The 18,506-nt window shown below is 44.6% G+C and overlaps 1 protein-coding gene across 3 annotated transcripts in view; it reads right to left on the reverse strand.

Annotated features, from left to right (window-relative positions):
- COL26A1 (collagen type XXVI alpha 1 chain) overlaps positions 1 to 18,506 on the reverse strand; it is a 757,193-nt gene that overhangs the window by 76,644 nt on the left and 662,043 nt on the right. For all 3 annotated transcript variants that reach the window (XM_073667773.1, XM_073667772.1, XM_073667771.1), the window contains exons 5-6: positions 15,120 to 15,270; positions 10,732 to 10,770 (exon numbers count right to left, since the gene is read on the reverse strand). In XM_073667773.1, the coding sequence (XP_073523874.1) occupies positions 10,732 to 10,770; positions 15,120 to 15,270 (190 nt within the window). The remainder of the gene's footprint in view (positions 1 to 10,731; positions 10,771 to 15,119; positions 15,271 to 18,506) is intronic.

Consider the following 18,506-nt stretch of genomic DNA (forward strand, 5'->3'; position numbering starts at 1 on the left):
AAATTTTTGGGAAAAATTAATTAAAAAATAAATAATAATTTAGGGACTGCATCTTTATTAACTCCTCAAATGTCATTTAGTGTTAAAATAAAGGATTTATTTAAAAAAAAAATTGGCGTGGGATCCCCCATAATTTTAGTCTCTAGCGGAGGTTAAGCAGACGGCTGGGGCAGATGTTTGAAGCCTGGGAAGGGGGTAATACCCACGGAGCTTCCCAGACTACTAATATCAGCCCCCAGCTGAATACCTAGCCTTTACTAGCTATTAAAATGGGGAACCCCCCCAAAAAAATGACGTGGGGTCCCCCCTATTTTAATAGCTAGCAAAGGCTAGGCAGACAGCTGGGGGCTGATATTAATAGCCCAGGAAGGGTGCCATGAATATTGGCCCCCTCCCAAGCTAGAAACACCAGCCGTCAGCCGCCCCAGAATGGCGCATCCATAGGATGCGCCAATTCTGGCACTTAGCCTCGCTCTTCCGCGCTGCCCTGGTGCGGTGGCAGGGGGTAATAGGGCTGGGGTTCATGTCAGCGCCAGTTGCCATGAAGCCCAGGTTAGTAATGATGGGCGTCTATAAGACACCCCCATTACTAACCTACAAAGTGTTAAAAAGAAAAAACACAAACACCCAGAAAAAAATAATTTATTTGAAATAAAACACACAATTTTATTAAATTCTTAGTTTACTAAAAAAAAATAGTTACCTGTCCATGTTCCTGCGCTGATCTCCCATGCACAGCTGTCACATCTGGAGATGGTGACAGCTGTGCATGGCTGCTGTAAGTTCACACTGCCGGGAACACGTCCGCTCCCGGCAGCGGGAGCCACTGACTGAGGTCACCGGAGTGCATTCAGTCAGCGCAGCTCCGGAGACCTCCTTTACGGCACTGCTGTACCGTGGGAATTTCTCACGATACAGCAGGGCCGTAAAGGAGTTGACCGGAGCAGCGCTGCCTGAACTCCGGTGAACCCGCTTATGCAATGACGGGGCTGCTTTACGGCCCCGTCATTCTAGCGGCGGCAGCGGTTCAGAGCGGTCACATTCTATGTGGCTGCTCTGAACTGGAGATCTTCGTGGGACACTCGTGGACTACTACGGAGGGGTAAGGATAAGGTTGTGGTTTATTATTTTATATTTTATTACAGGAGATCGATGGCTTCGGGGAATTAGGTGTCTAGGTGAGTATAGGTGTAGTTTTTTATTTTTTACTTTATTTTAGGTGGCGATCGGCGGGGACAGGTAATGTATGAACTAATTTATTGTAGGCAACCACTGGCCACCAATGACATGTATTTAACATTTTTTGGGGACACAGTAGGGCAATTTATATAGCAGGATCAGGCTGATGGGAACTACTGCTCCCATCGAGCTGATCCTGCTGGCACGAGTGGACGGGGGACAGACATAGGCCGATGGTAGTAGTAGTGTCACATCGGCCTATGTCTGCCTGCACGCACACACCCGCACACATCACACAGACACCGTGCACATCGCACAGGCACCGCGCACACCCGCACACATCGCACAGACACCGCACACACCCGCAGACATCGCACAGACACCGCACACACCCGCAGACATCGCACAGACACCGCGCACACCCGCACACATCGCACAGACACCCACACACACCAATCATGACGGGTCTGGGAGGTGAGGCTGACCTGTGCGACCGTGGGAAAGTTCATGTGAGTTCATGCAATGCAGTCAAGCATGAACTCACATGAACCCTCTGAGGGCACCGCGGCGACTTCAAATGAACAGCTGATCGGCATCACATGATACCGCAGCTGTTCATTTGAAATAACCGGCGGGAAAGCGCAGCACAGAACGGGAAAGCCGGCGGTGAAGTCTTTTCACTGCCGGCTTCCCCGCCCGGGTCCTTCGCTCCCCGCTCCTTGGTGCTGCGCTCCCCGCCCGGTCCTAACTTACGATCGGGATGGGAGGTGGCGAGGGGAGCGGAGGATCGGGGTGGGAGGCTGCGGGGAAGCAGTATGGGGTTGTGTGATTGTTTAAAAGCCGGCGGCTTTTTACCGCGCGCCGGCTTTTAAACAATCAGGAGAATTCTCCCACGCTGGGATGGCATTCTGATGACAGGCTGGATCTCAGCTGAGCGCTGACATCCAGCTTGTCATCCTTCAGAGAAACGGCAGAGCGCAGGCATTATGGGAACTTCCGATTCCGGTATTCGATATTGTAAAAGTATCGGAATTAAGTATCGGAATTCCGATACCGCGAATATCGGCCGATACCCGATATTTCAGTATCGGAATGCTCAACACTAGTTCTGACGTATAGCCTGGGCCAACGAGATCCAGAGGTGGGGCAAATCACGCTGGAGGAGTGGTCTCAGATCAGGGACCTATGCACCCTTCTGCACAGTTTTGAAATGGCGACGAAGATGTTTAGTGCTGACGATGCCATTATCAGCATGACTATTCCGGTGATTTACATGCTGGAGCACATGTTAAACAGAATTCGGAGTCAGGTGGTGGCACAAGAGGAGGTGGAGGAAGTAGAGGAGGAGGAGTTGTATGCGGAAGGGCTAACATCTGCAAGGTCCAGACGGTCGGCAGCACCAAGGCGGCAGGCATGTGAGGGTGGGGGAGATGGTTTTACAAGGGCGCATGGTAGCAGCCAAACTAGTGAGGAAGGTGCAGGAGCCCAGGAAGAAGTGGAGGATGAACTGATGGAAGACTCATCAGATGAGGGAGACCTTGATCACATTTCTGTTGTGCGAGGTTAGGGGGAGAGGACAGAGGAAGGAAGCATGATTGTTACCTCGCCACCAACACAACAGGGACTTGGTGCTCCTGGATGCGCAACACACATGAGTGCCTTCTTGCTGCACTACCTGCAACATGACCCTCGAATTGTGAGAATTAGAAATAATCCTGACTACTGGGTTGCCACACTGTTAGATCCCCGGTACAAAAGTAAATTTGCAGAAATTATTCCTGCCATAGAAAGGGATGCACGCATGCAGGAGTATCAGCAGAGACTGTTGCAGAATCTTACATGTGCTTTCCCACAAAACACCAGTGGTGCACGTAGTGAATCTCACAGTTCCAACTTGCCAACCGTGGGACCGTCAAGTGTTCAGCACTCAAACCGTAACAGAACCACAGTATCTGCTGGTAACATCAATTTTGCGGAATCATTTCACCACTTTTTTAGCCCAACCTTTGCAAGGCCACAGGAGACAAGAAGTCTGACACATAGTCAACGCCTAGAGACGATGGTACAGGAGTATCTCCAAGTAAACATTGAAGACATGACTGTGTCACTGGACCCTTGCTCTTTTTGTGCTTCCAATCTGGATAAATGGCCGGAGCTAGCCACTTACGCCTTGGAGATCTTGTCATGCCCCGCAGCCAGCGTTCTGTCTGAACGTGTGTTCAGCGCTGCTGGTGGTGTGCTGACAGATAAGCGTACGCGGCTCTCCACTGATAATGTAGACAGACTCACGTTCATAAAGATGAACAAATCATGGATCCGAAACGACTTTTCTACCCCTGTGTCATCCTGGGGAGAGTAAAAGCTTGATGATTGGTTAAAATCACCCTACCAACCGTTTTAAGCTTTCAAATTACTAATCATGTTTATCTGTATCTTGGCTGGAAAATAATTTGGGCTTTGTAGCAGTGTGCAGCACTGATCCTATTAGGCCATCTATACTAAGCTCCACCAGATTTAAAATTAATAATAATTTTTAGCTGCATCTAGCCCGGAAAATAATTTTGGGGCTCCGAGATGCGCAAGACACATAAGTGCCTTCTTGCTGCACTACCTGCAACATGACCCTCATATTGTCAGAATTCGAAGTAATCATGACTACTGGGTTGCCACACTCTTAGATCCCCCAAACTTTTCGATCAACCTTTTCATTTTAATAAAGACCAAAAAATGGTCATTTTTGAAATTATAAGCATTAGCAGGTTATTAGAAACTGAAATCAAACAGTTTTCAACTCAAAACTTTATTCTAGGTGATGTTACATTTTCACATAGGACCCCTTGTTCGAAAGGAGCTTCTGAACTCTCTCGTCCATTGAATTTGTCAGGTTTTGGATGGTTTCTGCTTCAATTGTTTTGCATGAGGACAGAATACCCTCCCAGAGCTGTTGCTTAGATGTGAACTGCCTCCCGCCATCATAGACACTCCTTTTGATGATGCTCCAGAGGTTCTGAATGGGGTAGAGGTCAGGGGAGCATGGGGGTCACACCATAAGTTTGTCCCCTTTTATGCCCATATCAGCCAGAGATGCAGATGTTTTATGTGCAGCATGAGATGGTGCATTATCATGCAAAAAAATGATCTTGCTGTGAAATACACGGTTCTTCTTCTTGAACCATGGCAGTAAGTGCTGTTTGAGAAAATCCACATACATTATGGAGTTCATCTTTAGCGCCTTCAGGGATCCTAAAGGGGCCGACAATCTCTCTCGCCATGATTCCAGCCCAAAACATTACTCCACCTCCTCCTTGTTGGCGCTGTAGCCGTGTTTGCGTGGGGTGTCCATCAACCAGCCATCCTCCACTCCATCCATCTGGACCATCGAGCGCTGCACGGCACTCATCCGTGAACAAAACAGTTTTGAAATCAGTCTTCATGTAATGTTTGGCCCACTGGAGCCGTTTCTGCTTGTGTGAAGTGGATAGAGGAGGTCGACAGGATGGCGTATGCACAGCTGCAAACCTCTGAAGGACCCTGCATCTTGTTGTTCGGGGGACGTTGGAGGCACCAGCAGCTTCATAAACTTGTCTGCTGCTATGACAAGGCTTTTTTGCCGCTGCTCTTTTAACCTGACGTAATTGCTTGTAGGAAAGAGTCCTCAATTTGCCCTTATCAGCACGCACACGTGTGTACTGTGAATAAGCTACATACTTCTTGATTGCCAAGACACTTCATCCTGATCATCGCACAATGTTGATTGTAGTCATGCCTTGACCTAAACACTCCACAATTTGTTGCTTCTCAGCAGCCGACACATCCTTTTTCTTTCCAATTTTGGCAGAAAATGTAGGCTGCTTAATAATGTGAGACAGCCTTCTTAAGTAGTCTTGCCTTTCATTGGACACACCTGCCAAACTAATTAGCACAGGTGTCTGCAATTGCATTCAGTGATATAAAGAGCCCTGACACACATCACCATCAATGAGTTTAACTGACAAACAAACAAATACTTCCCTTATCACTCCTAAACACTTTTTGCATAATAATTTGGAACACAGTGTACATGTGCTTTTCCACAAAACACCAGTGGTTCACGTAGTGAATCTTACAGTTCTAACTTGCCAACCGTGGTCTGTATGGAGTTGTTCAATAAAGGGCCCAAAATTAAGATAACATAGATGGGAGAGGTCTCTATGAATTGGAATTCCTAAGTATTTGATACCCTGTGAGGGCCAGGCAAAGGGAAAGTTGGACTGGATGGAATCCTATATGGATTTGGGGAGGGAGACATCGAGGGCCTCAGACTTCGCTGCATTGATTTTAAAATTTGACCATGTAACAAAGTGATCTATTTCAGCCATAACAGCATGGATGGATATATGTGATTGAGTGATATATACTAGGACATCATCAGCAAATAGAGAGCACTTGTACTCGGTGCCTCCCACCTCAATCCACCTAATATTGGGGTTATGGCAAATTGATGAGAGCAGGTGCTCCGTCACTAGGATGTATAAGAGAGGGGACAGAGGACATCCCTGCCTTGTCCCATTGGTGATTGTGAAAGGTGATGAAAATGTTCTGATGCACCCCCTGGGCCTTGGGACACCCGGAGCCGGACCCTTTTTGGTGGATGCTGGTGGTTGTAGTCTTCGTGGCGGCGACCCGGTTCCGTGGCTCAGGGTGGTCAAACCAGTGGCGGAACTATTTATGTGGTTTTGATGTTTAAATGTCCGACTACGCCACCCGTGGATTGCGGTCAGAGTGAACCGCCGCTGCAGGGCAGACCGCTGAGGCTGGTGTTGTGGGTGCAGCAGAGCGTAGCATAACTCCCCACGGGAGGAGTATAGCCTCAGGGCAGTGTATGCGGAGGATGGGGGTGATGGTGCAGGGCAGCAGCAGTAACGACACGGAGTCAGTGCTGCAGTCCAGGGCCTTTACTCACAGTTCTTATTATCCAGACGTCTGCAGGTAACGGCTGCCCACGTCGTACTGTGCTCACCAGGTGAGGGGCTCAGACAACTCCCAGATAACTTTGGAGCGCTTCACAGGACCCCCTTTGTGTGTCCTTTGTCTGGCCTTTCTTACCAACCCTTCTGTCCGGTTGCCTCGGGCCTCCTCTTGGTAAACTTGGCGCCAGTTTCCCTGACCCTATGTGGTGCTTTCCTAGCGGGTGTAGCGAGGGGCTGCGCCACATAAAATGTCACAGCCTCCGGTTTCTAGCTGAGGGTCGTTTCCTGCCTCCACTAGTTTCGGGGACCGGTCTCCCCCTTTGGCCTGACCCCTCCACGCAGGTGGATTCGGGCGTGCGGTGGCGACTCGCCCGTCCACACCCCTGGGATCCCTTCATTCCTCGTTCCTGGAGCCTTCTCCGCTCCTCTTCCTTCCTTCTCCCTCTTCCAGGCCTGGGCCTCTGTTACTAGGCCCGCCTCCGGAGCAGAGCTCATGCAGAGCCCCTGCTCCCTGCCACTTCTGCTCAGACTTCTCTGCACTGAACTAAGATGGTGCCCACCTTTTATACTCCCTTCTCAATGCACCCAGGAACTGCTTCCTCCCTGCTCCTGCACTACAGGGTTCCCCTTCCTCAGTGTTCCCTCCCCCCACTCCAGCCAGGGACAGGGACTGTCGTGCCCATCTCAGAGGCATATTGGTCGCCCTGCCCCACGGCAATGTGGTGTAATGCATGCAGGTGTCGGGTCCTGATCCACACTCCAGCCTTACCTGAGAGTGAGATATCACACCTCTGGGTGAGGTGCAATACCTCTGTAGCAACCGAGCCCTCAGGGTGCTACAGTTCCATTTATCTTCAGCCTAGGTGACGTATTGTGATACAGGGCCGTGATTTTGGCTATAAAAGGGTCCCCTAGACCCCTACCCCAAGCTTTTTAAGAGAATCATATATGGCGTGCCAGGAGACTCTATGGAATGCTTTCTCAGCATCCAACGAGAGTATCTAATTACAAATTTTTAACTGCATCTAGCCCAGGAAATACTTTGTGCCTAGTAGCAGTGTCTGCTAGTCAGCGGATTATCCCGGCTGTTAAGCAAGCTACACCACCTGTAGTTTGGACACTTAATTTTTTCAAAGGAAATGCTTCGGGACCACAGGATACTCAGTGAAGAGCATCAGGAGGCACCCCAAGGCATAGGGGCTGGGACTGGCAGTAGGATGCCTTGCCGTGGACAGCCGAGCTCGATCCTTATAAAAGCTTTTTAACTGCAGCAGCTTTAGTGGACGCTACTGGAGCTGGAATTACGCGGCTGCTGGCATGAGACTTGCCCTCCAATAGATCCTTGTAAATGGATTTAAAGTGTATTCATTCAAATTAGAGAGACAATTTAAATTAAAAAGCTTAGAGCTGCCTCCACCACAGGGGGGCTCGCTCGACCCAGCAGCGGACAGGCACCAGTATTGGGAGAGGGGGGCTGGCCGTCAGGGTTCACCGCGGCTCTGGCACAAACCCGGCGACACGGAGGTGGCACAGGCAGGAGCGGACTGAACGTGTCGGCTTCTCACTTTTTGGATTTTAGAAGGGCATGACATGCCTATATCTGTGTCTCCCCCTCCTTTTACTCCTCCACCTCTTTTGTTTTCGCATGACTATATGTACTTGTCACTTTTCCATGTGTTAGTTGTGTCTTCTGAGCAGTTTGTCAGGTTTTGGACACCTTTGAAGGTGTTTTCTATGTGTTTCTATGTGTTTCTATGTGTTTTTGTTTGCCTGCCATTGGTTTTAACGGTGTTCGAAGGTGTTCGACGAACAGTTCGACGAACAGTTCGGCGAACACACGGGTGTTCGACGAACCGAACCGAACTCGAACACTACGGGGGTGGCTCAACACTACATACAAAGTCCTTTCAGATGTTGTCCTTGCTGGGATTTGAACCCAGGATCCCAGTGCTGCAAGGCTTCAGTGCTAACCACTGATCCAATGTGCTGCCGTTCATCCTCTAATATCTAACAGGCTGGAGAAACTTGCAGCTACTGCCACTCTACTGTATCTTCATATCCTTTGTGAGAAACTAATGTATTTGGGCAGCCACTCAGTCTACCAAATAAAATTCCTGAGAAGGAAATTGGGGATGGCTTCGCTACTGGTATTGGGGGCAGTGCTAATACCATGGCGTCGTACCATAGTTTACTGGAAATATTAGGAGGCAAGCAAATTCCCACAGAAAAGTACCAGCAGTAATGTTCAGGGACCTGCGCTTGTAGAAGGCGGAGACAACACCGGGAGAAATAGTGACGGCTGGGGACAAAGTATGGACACGAGGCATGAGGTTGTGAAAAGCTTCCGCCTCCACGACCCTAAAAGGCCACATTTCAAGTGGAAGCAGCTGCCCAGAAATCTGGCAGTTTAGTATTGCAGCCTGTGGGTGGGTGGGTGGCTGGCTGCATACTTGCGCTTGCATTCCAAGTAACAGAAAACTAAGCAGATGGTGGCCTCTATCATCATGATGGCCTCACCTCGGCACTATGAACTCTCCTGAAGGAGAAGCCAGGGCACACCGGAGGAGTCTCCGGTTTTCTGGTGGGACCGTCCAACCCTGCCGAGAAGCAGCCCTGGCTAAGAAAAGTGTGGGGGAAGGTTCTCGGACACTCTATGGCTGCTTTTTTAATGTGGATCGGACGTGCTTATGCATGTTATTTCTCAAACCGCATTGCAGATCAGGCGATTGCCCAACTCTGTAGTCATGAAATTAAATGCACAAAGAAGATGTTTGTGTGTCAAAGCACCACTGACAAGTGCGAGTTGATGTTGGACGGGCTGCCATTGCTTCTGCAACAAGCTGCATTAGAGGACTTCCTGGTACAAATGACACCCAGAGTAGATACGGTTTCCCTCTGTGCCAGTCCTTTCACCTAGCTAAAGAATATGGCTGTGGTGAAATACAACTCTCAGCAAAGAAAGCTGTGGACTGGCTCCGTACTGTTCCTGGCCACATTCACCTGTCCACGTGTTTGTAGTTAGGCGGCCCTTCCCAGTAAGTGCACTGGGGAGGGCACGGGTAATGTTGTGGGACCCGTGCTTGTGGAAGGCGGAGACGACACCTGGACAAATAGTGGTGGCTGGGGACCGAGTATGGATACCCGGTCGCCGCCGCCATAAGATTGTGGACAGCTTCCGCCTCCACGAGCATAAAAGGCCACATTTCAAGTGCAAGCAGCTGTCAAAAATTTAGCAGTATAGTATTGCAGCCTGTGGGTGGGTGGCTAGCTGCATACTTGCGCTTGCATTCCAAGGAATGGGGTAGGGACAACTGAACGCTGCACTGGGACAAGGACGTGGACGGTGATTGTAGCAAGTCTGCAACGACAGGTGCATGGCGGGAGGCATCTTCGCATGCGCCAAGGATCACTTATGATAGGCACACTTTTAGGCAGTGACCTGGGAGTCAGAGATACTTCCAGAGGTCTTCCCCATGCTGTTCCCATGTCTTTTCAGCACTGTATGCATGTGTCTGATGATATGTCACACACAACATGGCCAGATAAGGTTGTAAAATGTTAAAATGACATTTCCCAGTGAATGCATTTGCCTTGGTTGAAAGCAATGCAAAAGTGCAAAAACGCATCAAAAATGCTTTGTGTGAACATAGACCAAGGTGTGGAGTATTTTTGTTTTTAGTTATTTATTTTGCATTATATACAAGTCATTACCCTGGAAAGGATGTTCCTTAACATATTTCCCAGGAAAATCCATTTTGGCTTCGTTTTTGTATGTTTTATTGTGAGTCCGTAAAAGTGGCGTAATACTCTGACAATGTTGTTGACAGCAGTGACCTGGGATTCAGAAATGCTTCCAGGGGTCTTCCACATGCTGTTCCCATGTCATTTGAGCACTGTTCCCATCGATTTGGGCAATTTTTAGGCCCTCTGCAGACCGCCGGGGGGAGCCGCCTGAAAAATGTTCGAGTTTCCCACAGACTTACATTGGGCTCGTTGCTGGGGTCGAGCACCCGAGTATTCCAATTTGCTCGACCTGAGCATCGAGCACCCAAGCATTTTAGTGCTCGCTCATCACTATTAAACAACAAAAATGGTATAAAATATATTTCCTAAAAAGTAAATTAAACTTTTTTGTGAAAGTGTAACTAAAGTTTTACATTTAAATTCCATGTACATAAGTGGGGGTCTGATGCTGAGACCCCCACAAATCGCTAGACAGACTACCCAGAAGTGCGCAGCTTAGGAGGCAGAAACGTTCCTGCCTGAGCGAGATCACAGATTGGAGTATGGATTTAATAGAAAGGAGCTGGGGAATTCTGCATTCTGAGCTGTGCACTTCTAAGCAATCTGTTGAGTGATCGGTGTGGATTTCAGGACCGGACCACCTCCAATCGACAGGGAATTTTTTAGACTACAAAAACTAATGACATTACTGTCATAAATTTAAAAACTGCTGAAGCAATAGGAAATTACAACTACATAGTGTGGACTGAAACCTAATTTGTTAGTATCTCTGCAAATTATTTAACTTGGCCAATCAATGAAAAATTAGTTTCAATACAAATATTTTTAGTGTAAAAGACCACAGTAATCAATATGTTACCTCGTGTCTTTTTTTCTTCATTATTATCTCCTTTGGAGCCTGCACAAATCATAGGTGTACAATTAGTGCAAATGTGAAAATATAAGCAGAATTTCAATGTAGATACAAGTCATAAAAGGGCATGCAGTGATGTATGTAGTATATAGTGATTAAATTGTAATTGCTGTTCTCTGCTCTCTGATGTAAATGTAAGCAAACCAAGATGTGGCATAGGGGCAAACAAGGGCGTGAGACACAATTATTATGCCACTTTGATAAGTTTAGTGTAATTTACCAAATCATATGCAATACCTACTCTAGATTCATCGTTCTCACATTGATTATGCTGAGATCTTGAATCATATGAGAAAAAGCTTTCCAGTCCCAATAAGCCAGCTGTCAGCTTAATACACTGCTCTACATAAGTCAGCAATCACAGATAGTGGTGCTGACCCGCAAAAAAAAGAGAAAAAGGTGTTGACTGGCGATGCTCGCTTCCACATTGGAGGGTGAGAGCCGCTGATGGCAGGATGCATGCACAATCTGCAGGTATTGTGTAATTTGTAACAATAGAACACGTGGAAAATAACTTCCAATGCATTTGAATAGAACACGTACAGGGCTGGCCAAAAGTATTGGCACCCCTGCAATTCTGTCAGATAATACTCAGTTTCTTCCTGAAAATGATTGCAATCACAAATTCTTTGGTATTATTATCTTCATTTAATTTGCTTGTAAGGAAAAAACACAAAAGAGAATGAAGCAAAAATCAAATCATTGATCATTTCACACAAAACTCCAAAAAAGGGCCGGACAAAAGTATTGGCACCCTCAGCCTAATACTTGGTTGCACAACCTTTAGCCAAAATAACTGTGAACAACCGCTTCCGGTAACCATCAATGAGTTTCTTACAATGCTCTGCTGGAATTGTAGACCATTCTTCTTTGGCAAACTTCTCCAGGTCCCTGATATTTGAAGGGTGCCTTCTCCAAACTGCCATTTTGAGATCTCTCCACAGGTGTTCTATGGGATTCAGGTTTGGACTCATTGCTGGCCAACTTAGAAGTCTCCAGTGCTTTCTCTCAAACCATTTTATAGTGCTTTTGGAAGTGTGTTTTGGGTCATTGTCCTGCTGGAAGACCCATGACCTCTGAGGGAGACCCAGATTTGTCACACTGGGCCCTACATTATGCTGCAAAATTTGTTGGTAGTCTTCAGACTTCATAATGCCATGCACACGGTCAAGCAGTCCAGTCCCAGAGGCAGCAAAGCAACCCCAAAACATCAGGGAGCCTCCGCCATGTTTGACTGTAGGGACCGTGTTCTTTTCTTTGAATGCCTCTTTTTTTTTCCTGTACACTCTATGTTGATGCTTTTTCCCAAAAAGCTCTACTTTTGTCTCATCTGACCAGAGAACATTATTCCAAAACGTTTTAGGCTTTCTCAGGTAAGTTTTGGCAAACTCCAGCCTGGCTTTTTTATGTCTCGGGGTAATAAGTGGGGTCTTCCTGGGTATCCTATCATACAGTCCCTTTTCATTCAGATGCCGACGGATAGTACGGGTTGACACTGTTGTACCCTGGGACTGCAGGGCAGCTTGAACTTGTTTGGATGTTAGTCGAGGTTCTTTATCCACCATCCACACAATCTTGCGTTGAAATCTCTCGTCAATTTTTATTTTCCATCCACATCTAGGGAGGTTAGCCACAGTGCCATGGGCTTTAAACTTCTTGATGACACTGCGCACGGAAGACACAGGAACATTTAGGTCTTTGGAGATGGACTTGCAGCCTTGAGATTGCTCATGCTTCCTCACAATTTGGTTTTTCAAGTCCTCAAACAGTTCTTTGGTCTTCTTTCTTTTCTCCATGCTCAATGTGATACACACAAGGACACAGGACAGAGGTTGAGTCAACTTTAATCCATGTTAACTGGCTGCAAGTGTGATTTAGTTACTGCCAACACCTGTTAGGTGCCACAGGTAAGTTACAGGTGATGTGAATTACATGAATTAGAGAAGCATCACATGATTTTTCAAACAGTGCCAATACTTTTGTCCACCCCCTTTTTTAGGTTTGGTGTGGAATTGTATCCAATTTGGCTTTAGGACAATTCTTTTTGTGTTTTTTTCATTGTAGACAAATTAAATGATGATAATACCAAAGAATTTGTGATTGCAATCATTTTCAGGAAGAAACTGAGTATTATCTGACATAATTGCAGGGGTGCCAATAATTTTGGCCACCACTGTATATGTACATATCCTGGCAGGGGAGTGAAGATGCAATGTCATCAGCGCCGCCCATCTCCCAATACAGAAGTGAGGTTTTCCAGACAACCCTGATAACATATCATTTATACAACACAGTAAATGTTAACACATCCCCCAAAACAACAGAATTATTATCACATTAAGGGGGTACTCTGTCAAGATAAAACATTTTTGTACTGTCCCTGCACTTATAAACTATAAAGATGAGATGTGTAGTGCAGTTTTATGATCTTTATAACCATTGTTATTCCGTGTGACAGGAACGGCTCCTCACTGCTCTCCCATACCTTCTGAGTCATTACATCATACACCAGTGTGCTGCTCACCCCTGTGAGTAATAGCCAATGGAGAAGAGGGGCATGGCCTACTCTTGGCTTTTAGCAACAGCCACCCCCCTGATAATGACTCCTTCATTGCAGGGCTACAAGCAGGGAGCAGTCCACGCCCCCTCTATGCCCCCTCACCTTGGACTGCAGACAGTCAGACATTATCAGGGGGCTGGTGTGACAGGAGCTGCTCTTAACTGCTCACCCCTCTGTCTGGGTCAATACAGCAGTGTTCAGCTCCCCGATATTATCAGCCAGTCTTCTGATAATAGTTGATTCTCTGCAGAGAACAGGGGTGAGCAGCACACTGGTATATGATGTAATGACCCATGTGGGAGGGGAGAACAGTGAATCATAGAATCATAGAATCATAGAATCATAGAATGGTAGAGTTGGAAGGGACCTCCTGGGTCATCTGGTCCAACCCCCTGCTCAAAGCAGGATTCACTAGATCATCTCAGACAGATGTCTGTCCAGCCTCTGTTTGAAGACGTCCATTGAAGGGGAACTCACCACCTCTCGTGGCAGCCTGTTCCACTCATTAATCACCCTAACTGTCAAAAAGTTTTTTCTAATATCTAATCTGTGTCTCCTCCCATTTAGTTTCATCCCATTGCTTCTAGTCTTTCCTTGTGCAAATGAGAATAAAGATGATCCTTCTACAATGTGACAGCCCTTGACATATTTGTAGACAGCTATTAAGTCTCCTCTCAGTCTTCTTTTTTGCAAGCTAAACATTCCCAAATCCTGCAACCGTTCCTCATAGGACATGGTTTGCAGACCAGTCACCATTCTGGTCGCTCTTCTCTGAACTTGCTCCAGTTTGTCTATGTCTTTTTTAAAATGTGGTGCCCAAAACTGTACACAGTATTCCAGATGAGGTCTGAGGAGCAGATCCTATCACACGGAAATACAAGGGTTATAAAGATAATAAAACTGCACTCCACATCTCATCTTTATAGTTTATGAGGGCAGGGACAGTACAAGCATTTTTTTTTATCTCTCTGGAGTACCTCTTTAAAGAAGTCCAACTTGCTCCTCAAAAAACAAGTCCTCATTTAGTTACATCAACAGAAAAATAAAAATGCAATAGGTCAATGAAAAAAACAAAAAAGAAAACGCAGTATCCTTAATGTCAAAACTAGCAAAATTCTTAAGGGTTTTGAGAGGATCATTAGGTTCTATTGAAATTATTATGCGATGTGTAAAACTACTTGAAATACTTGGAAGCCATACAGTATTTGATCTGAAATCATCAAAGGTAACATAACTTTTCAGAATTTTTTGATATATTGCATCCTTTGTTCAGTAATGTAGATCTCAGGATTCGGACACACATTGTATGCCTAAATCAATGGGCTGAGGCGCTCAGCTAATGCACGAGCAGAGCAGTGTACGAGCTTAGTACAAAGTCAACGGCCTATACACTGTTTTGCTTATAGATAAGCTTAGTGTTTCTGTCCTGTGGTTTGAGTGCATTGATCAATACTACTGAAAAGGGACTACAAGAAGTCTGAAATATTTAAAAATGTAAATACCGTTCTGGTAATATGGAAGGCATTGGTTACTAAATAAAATATTGCCTTTCCATGCCCCATTTTTAAACGGAAAAAGGATGGGCTCCATATAAATTATTTGGACCCCCCTGCTGCCATTTGAAACAGAAATGAAGAGGATGCTGATTGCCCTAAATGGGACAGGCAAACGGAAAACATAAAAGGACATGTGAACAGAGCCTTAAATAATGAGATTCTTGGAGGTAACAATGCTAACCGTTCTAAGTGTTCCCTAATATTATCCTTGTTCCCACCTAATGTAGATTTGATTGGTTTTCGAAATATGCTTCCAGGACTGATCAGAGGAATGGCATATGGCAAGTAGTCCTCGTTCCCTGCTGCTGTGGTTCTTGTGATGGGAAGGTCATTTTCTGATGGTTTCTCTGCTACTTGCAGTGTATTAATCTGGAAAGAATATAAATGAAAGTTTGATTATATTCTAATAATGTTCTATAGCCATTATCCACTGTAGATCAAATATAACATGACTACTTACTTCTACTTCAACACTTGCAGCACTCCCATCAGAGTTTTTATCCTCTTAATATATTGCAGCCATCATATTATATAGCACTGTGTGTTTACAATTCTCATTTTGCCTTTCTACCCAGTTAATTCTTCTCTTTTCCATTAGGTCAATGACATCACGTGATTAAAGACTGACTAGCTGAATCCTTCTAAACTCTATGTAGAAACAGGAAGTCTCTTTTCCCTGCATGAGTCATCATTAGAACTACAATTCTACATCACTGCAAAATCCCTGGGAGGGGAGATGAGTGGAGCAGCTGGGTCTGGAGTTTGAAGAGGGGGATACCTCATAGAATGAAAAGAGACTTCCTGCTTCTACATAGAGCTTAGAAGGATTCAGCTAGTCAGTTTTTAATCACATGATGTCATAGACCATAGACCTAATGAAAAAGAGAGAAATTAAATGGGTAGAAAGGTATGAGCTCTTTGCTGGGGAGGAGAGAGCTCCCACTTTATAAATGTATTACTAAGTATATCTGTTAGCTAATATTTGCTACACATTGTAACACATAATAATTAATAATTACTAATTGTAATTCTTAAATCAATTTATAAACCATGTCTAGGGAAGCACCCTAGGAAAATGAACAAACAGGATATCTCCAAGCACAAGGTCATTGGGATAAACGACTGGTGCAATTAACACTCCACTTAACCATTAAAACAATTTTTATTCATGGAAGATAAAAGCAAGAAGCAAACATAATACATAAAAGCAAGCTTGCCTACATAAGGAATATACTCCCACTTGCGGACATGTCACATGGATTTTTCATCTGACTGCACAATAATAGATGTTACTAACTTTAGGCAGTCCAATTACTTGATGCATTTACTTTGTTCCATTTATTGCACTATGCTATTACTTTTGGCATCATTTATTGATTTTTTTTACTCACCTTGGCTGTTTATCCTAACTCTACTATTCGCGGCATAGCAGCCTTGATACTAACGCAGTTTAATAGCCACAGCTTTATTCTTTGCACGTGTTCACTTTATAAATATGTTTCCTTTATACTTAGCTGCACTGCACTTTTTCCTATTGATTGCTATACCAGTCCATGTGGCATTTGCTCCCCATATATCCACTTACATGGTCATTATTTGAGTTATCTATAGTTTCTAATTGAAATTACTACCTCAAAGCCATCATCTTTGTCAACTTACACATTGTTTGATATGAAAGTGGTTGTTATTATGATGAATTGATATCCTTACCTAGTTTATTTCTTATGTAGGCAACACTGCTTTTTATTTATTATGTTTGTTTGATGTTTGTATATTTTATAAATAAAAGTTGTTTTTATGGTTAAGTGGAGTGTTAATTGCACCAGTTGTTTATCCCCATCACAGCATGCTTGGAGATATCGTGCTTGTTCACATTGTAAGACATAGAGTATCTTATTTAGAGTATTAATAACTTCTAAATAATCTGTCATATTGTTAGGTACCTTACGCTCAAATAAGTAAATTTCCAAAACATTTCTTCACAGTTAAAATAAAATCTTACAAGTATACAGAATCCAGTATAAAGAACTAATGTAGCCTACTTCCTCATGTTCTTTATTGTTTACATATGAAAACTTGGAGACATCTTACAAATCCACAAGGACTCCTAAGTCTGGGAAAACTGAACTCTTATTGCTAATAACTCATGGGTCAACCTTTCATTAATCTCTGATTATCTTATGGATGCACTAATAATTTACGTTGAAGTGATCTGGCTGCTTGGGGATCACCTGGAATCCATTTGTTTTGGACTTCAAATGAATGATGATCCAATCACTCTATTCTAAGATCAAGGCGAGAACAGACATTGCACACTCCAGATATCAGAACAATATGTACAACCCTTTATGCATCAATATCAACTGAAAGGAGATGTGAAGAATGATAATTAAAGACCATGGACAATCCCTTCTGAGTCAATGTTATGTAATTCTAACATAAATTGTATTTATATTTAATTTTACTTTCATAGATTCCTCCCATCGCTCAGCCATCTGCTTGTTAAACTCATGAAAAGCACATGGGGGGGTGGGTGGTTTAACAAACATGGCAACTATAACAATGCTGGGTTGGCATGCTTTCCACCAGTCAGATTTTAATGTAACCAGAATAATGGAAGCCAACTTGTGATTCATGGATGGCAGCATTCTACCACGTCTCTGTACTTACTCAGTGCAAGTTACCTGACAACACACTTGGCATTTTTGCCTGTTGAGGTCAGGACCTACTCCCCTTTAACACTTGGCAGTCGGTGAGTAAGATAGAAAAAGTCAGTTGTATCATTCTCTTTTGCAATAAACTAAAATGACCCTTTATTATTTTTAAATTTAATGTTCCATGTGTATAAAAAGAGAGATAAAATCCTGTGATCCCAACATATTGTTACCCCTTTATAAATCACTTATGAGGCCACATCTAGAATATGGGATTCAGTTTTGGGCTCCACATTTTAAAAAGGATATTCAGAAGTTGGAGTCAGTTAAAAGGCAGCAACTAGATTATTAGAAGGGATGGAAAGACTTTCATATGATGAGAGGTTGGAAAAGTTGAGCTTGTTTAGCTTAGAAAGAAGACATCTCAGAGGAGATCTCATTCATATGAATAAATACATGTGTGGTGAAAATAAAGGACTGGCACGTGACTTATTCCTTCCAAGGACCATACTAAGGACCAAGGGGTACTCATTACTGGTGGAAGAAAGGTGATTCTGGCAGGTAAATAGGAAAGGGTTCTTTACAGTTAGAGCAATCAGACTGTGGAATGCCCGACCACAAGAGGTAGTGATCTACTTACCAGTGTATATGGATTTAAGAGGGGGTTACTTGATAAAAATCACGATCTATAAGCCAGTACAGAGTGCTGCTCTGAAGTGGGTCATGTCTCAGTGCACATAGCTTGTTCATTCATTACACCCATCATGGTTTTCCACATTTCCTCTGCTGAGATTACCAGCCATGTTTTTTCTCATAAATAGAAAGTAAACCTCAGGCTCAGGGTGCATCAGTGTCAGTGAGCACTATCCGTCGACATTTGAATAAAAAGAACACTATGGCAGGAGACCAAGGAGGACCCCACTGCTGACACAGAGACATAAAAAAGCTAGA

This window comes from Phyllobates terribilis, unplaced genomic scaffold, assembly GCF_046119375.1.
Source record: "Phyllobates terribilis strain yellow unplaced genomic scaffold, ASM4611937v1 Scaffold_2__4_contigs__length_985480577, whole genome shotgun sequence".
In the NCBI taxonomy this organism is placed as follows: Eukaryota; Metazoa; Chordata; class Amphibia; order Anura; family Dendrobatidae; genus Phyllobates; species Phyllobates terribilis.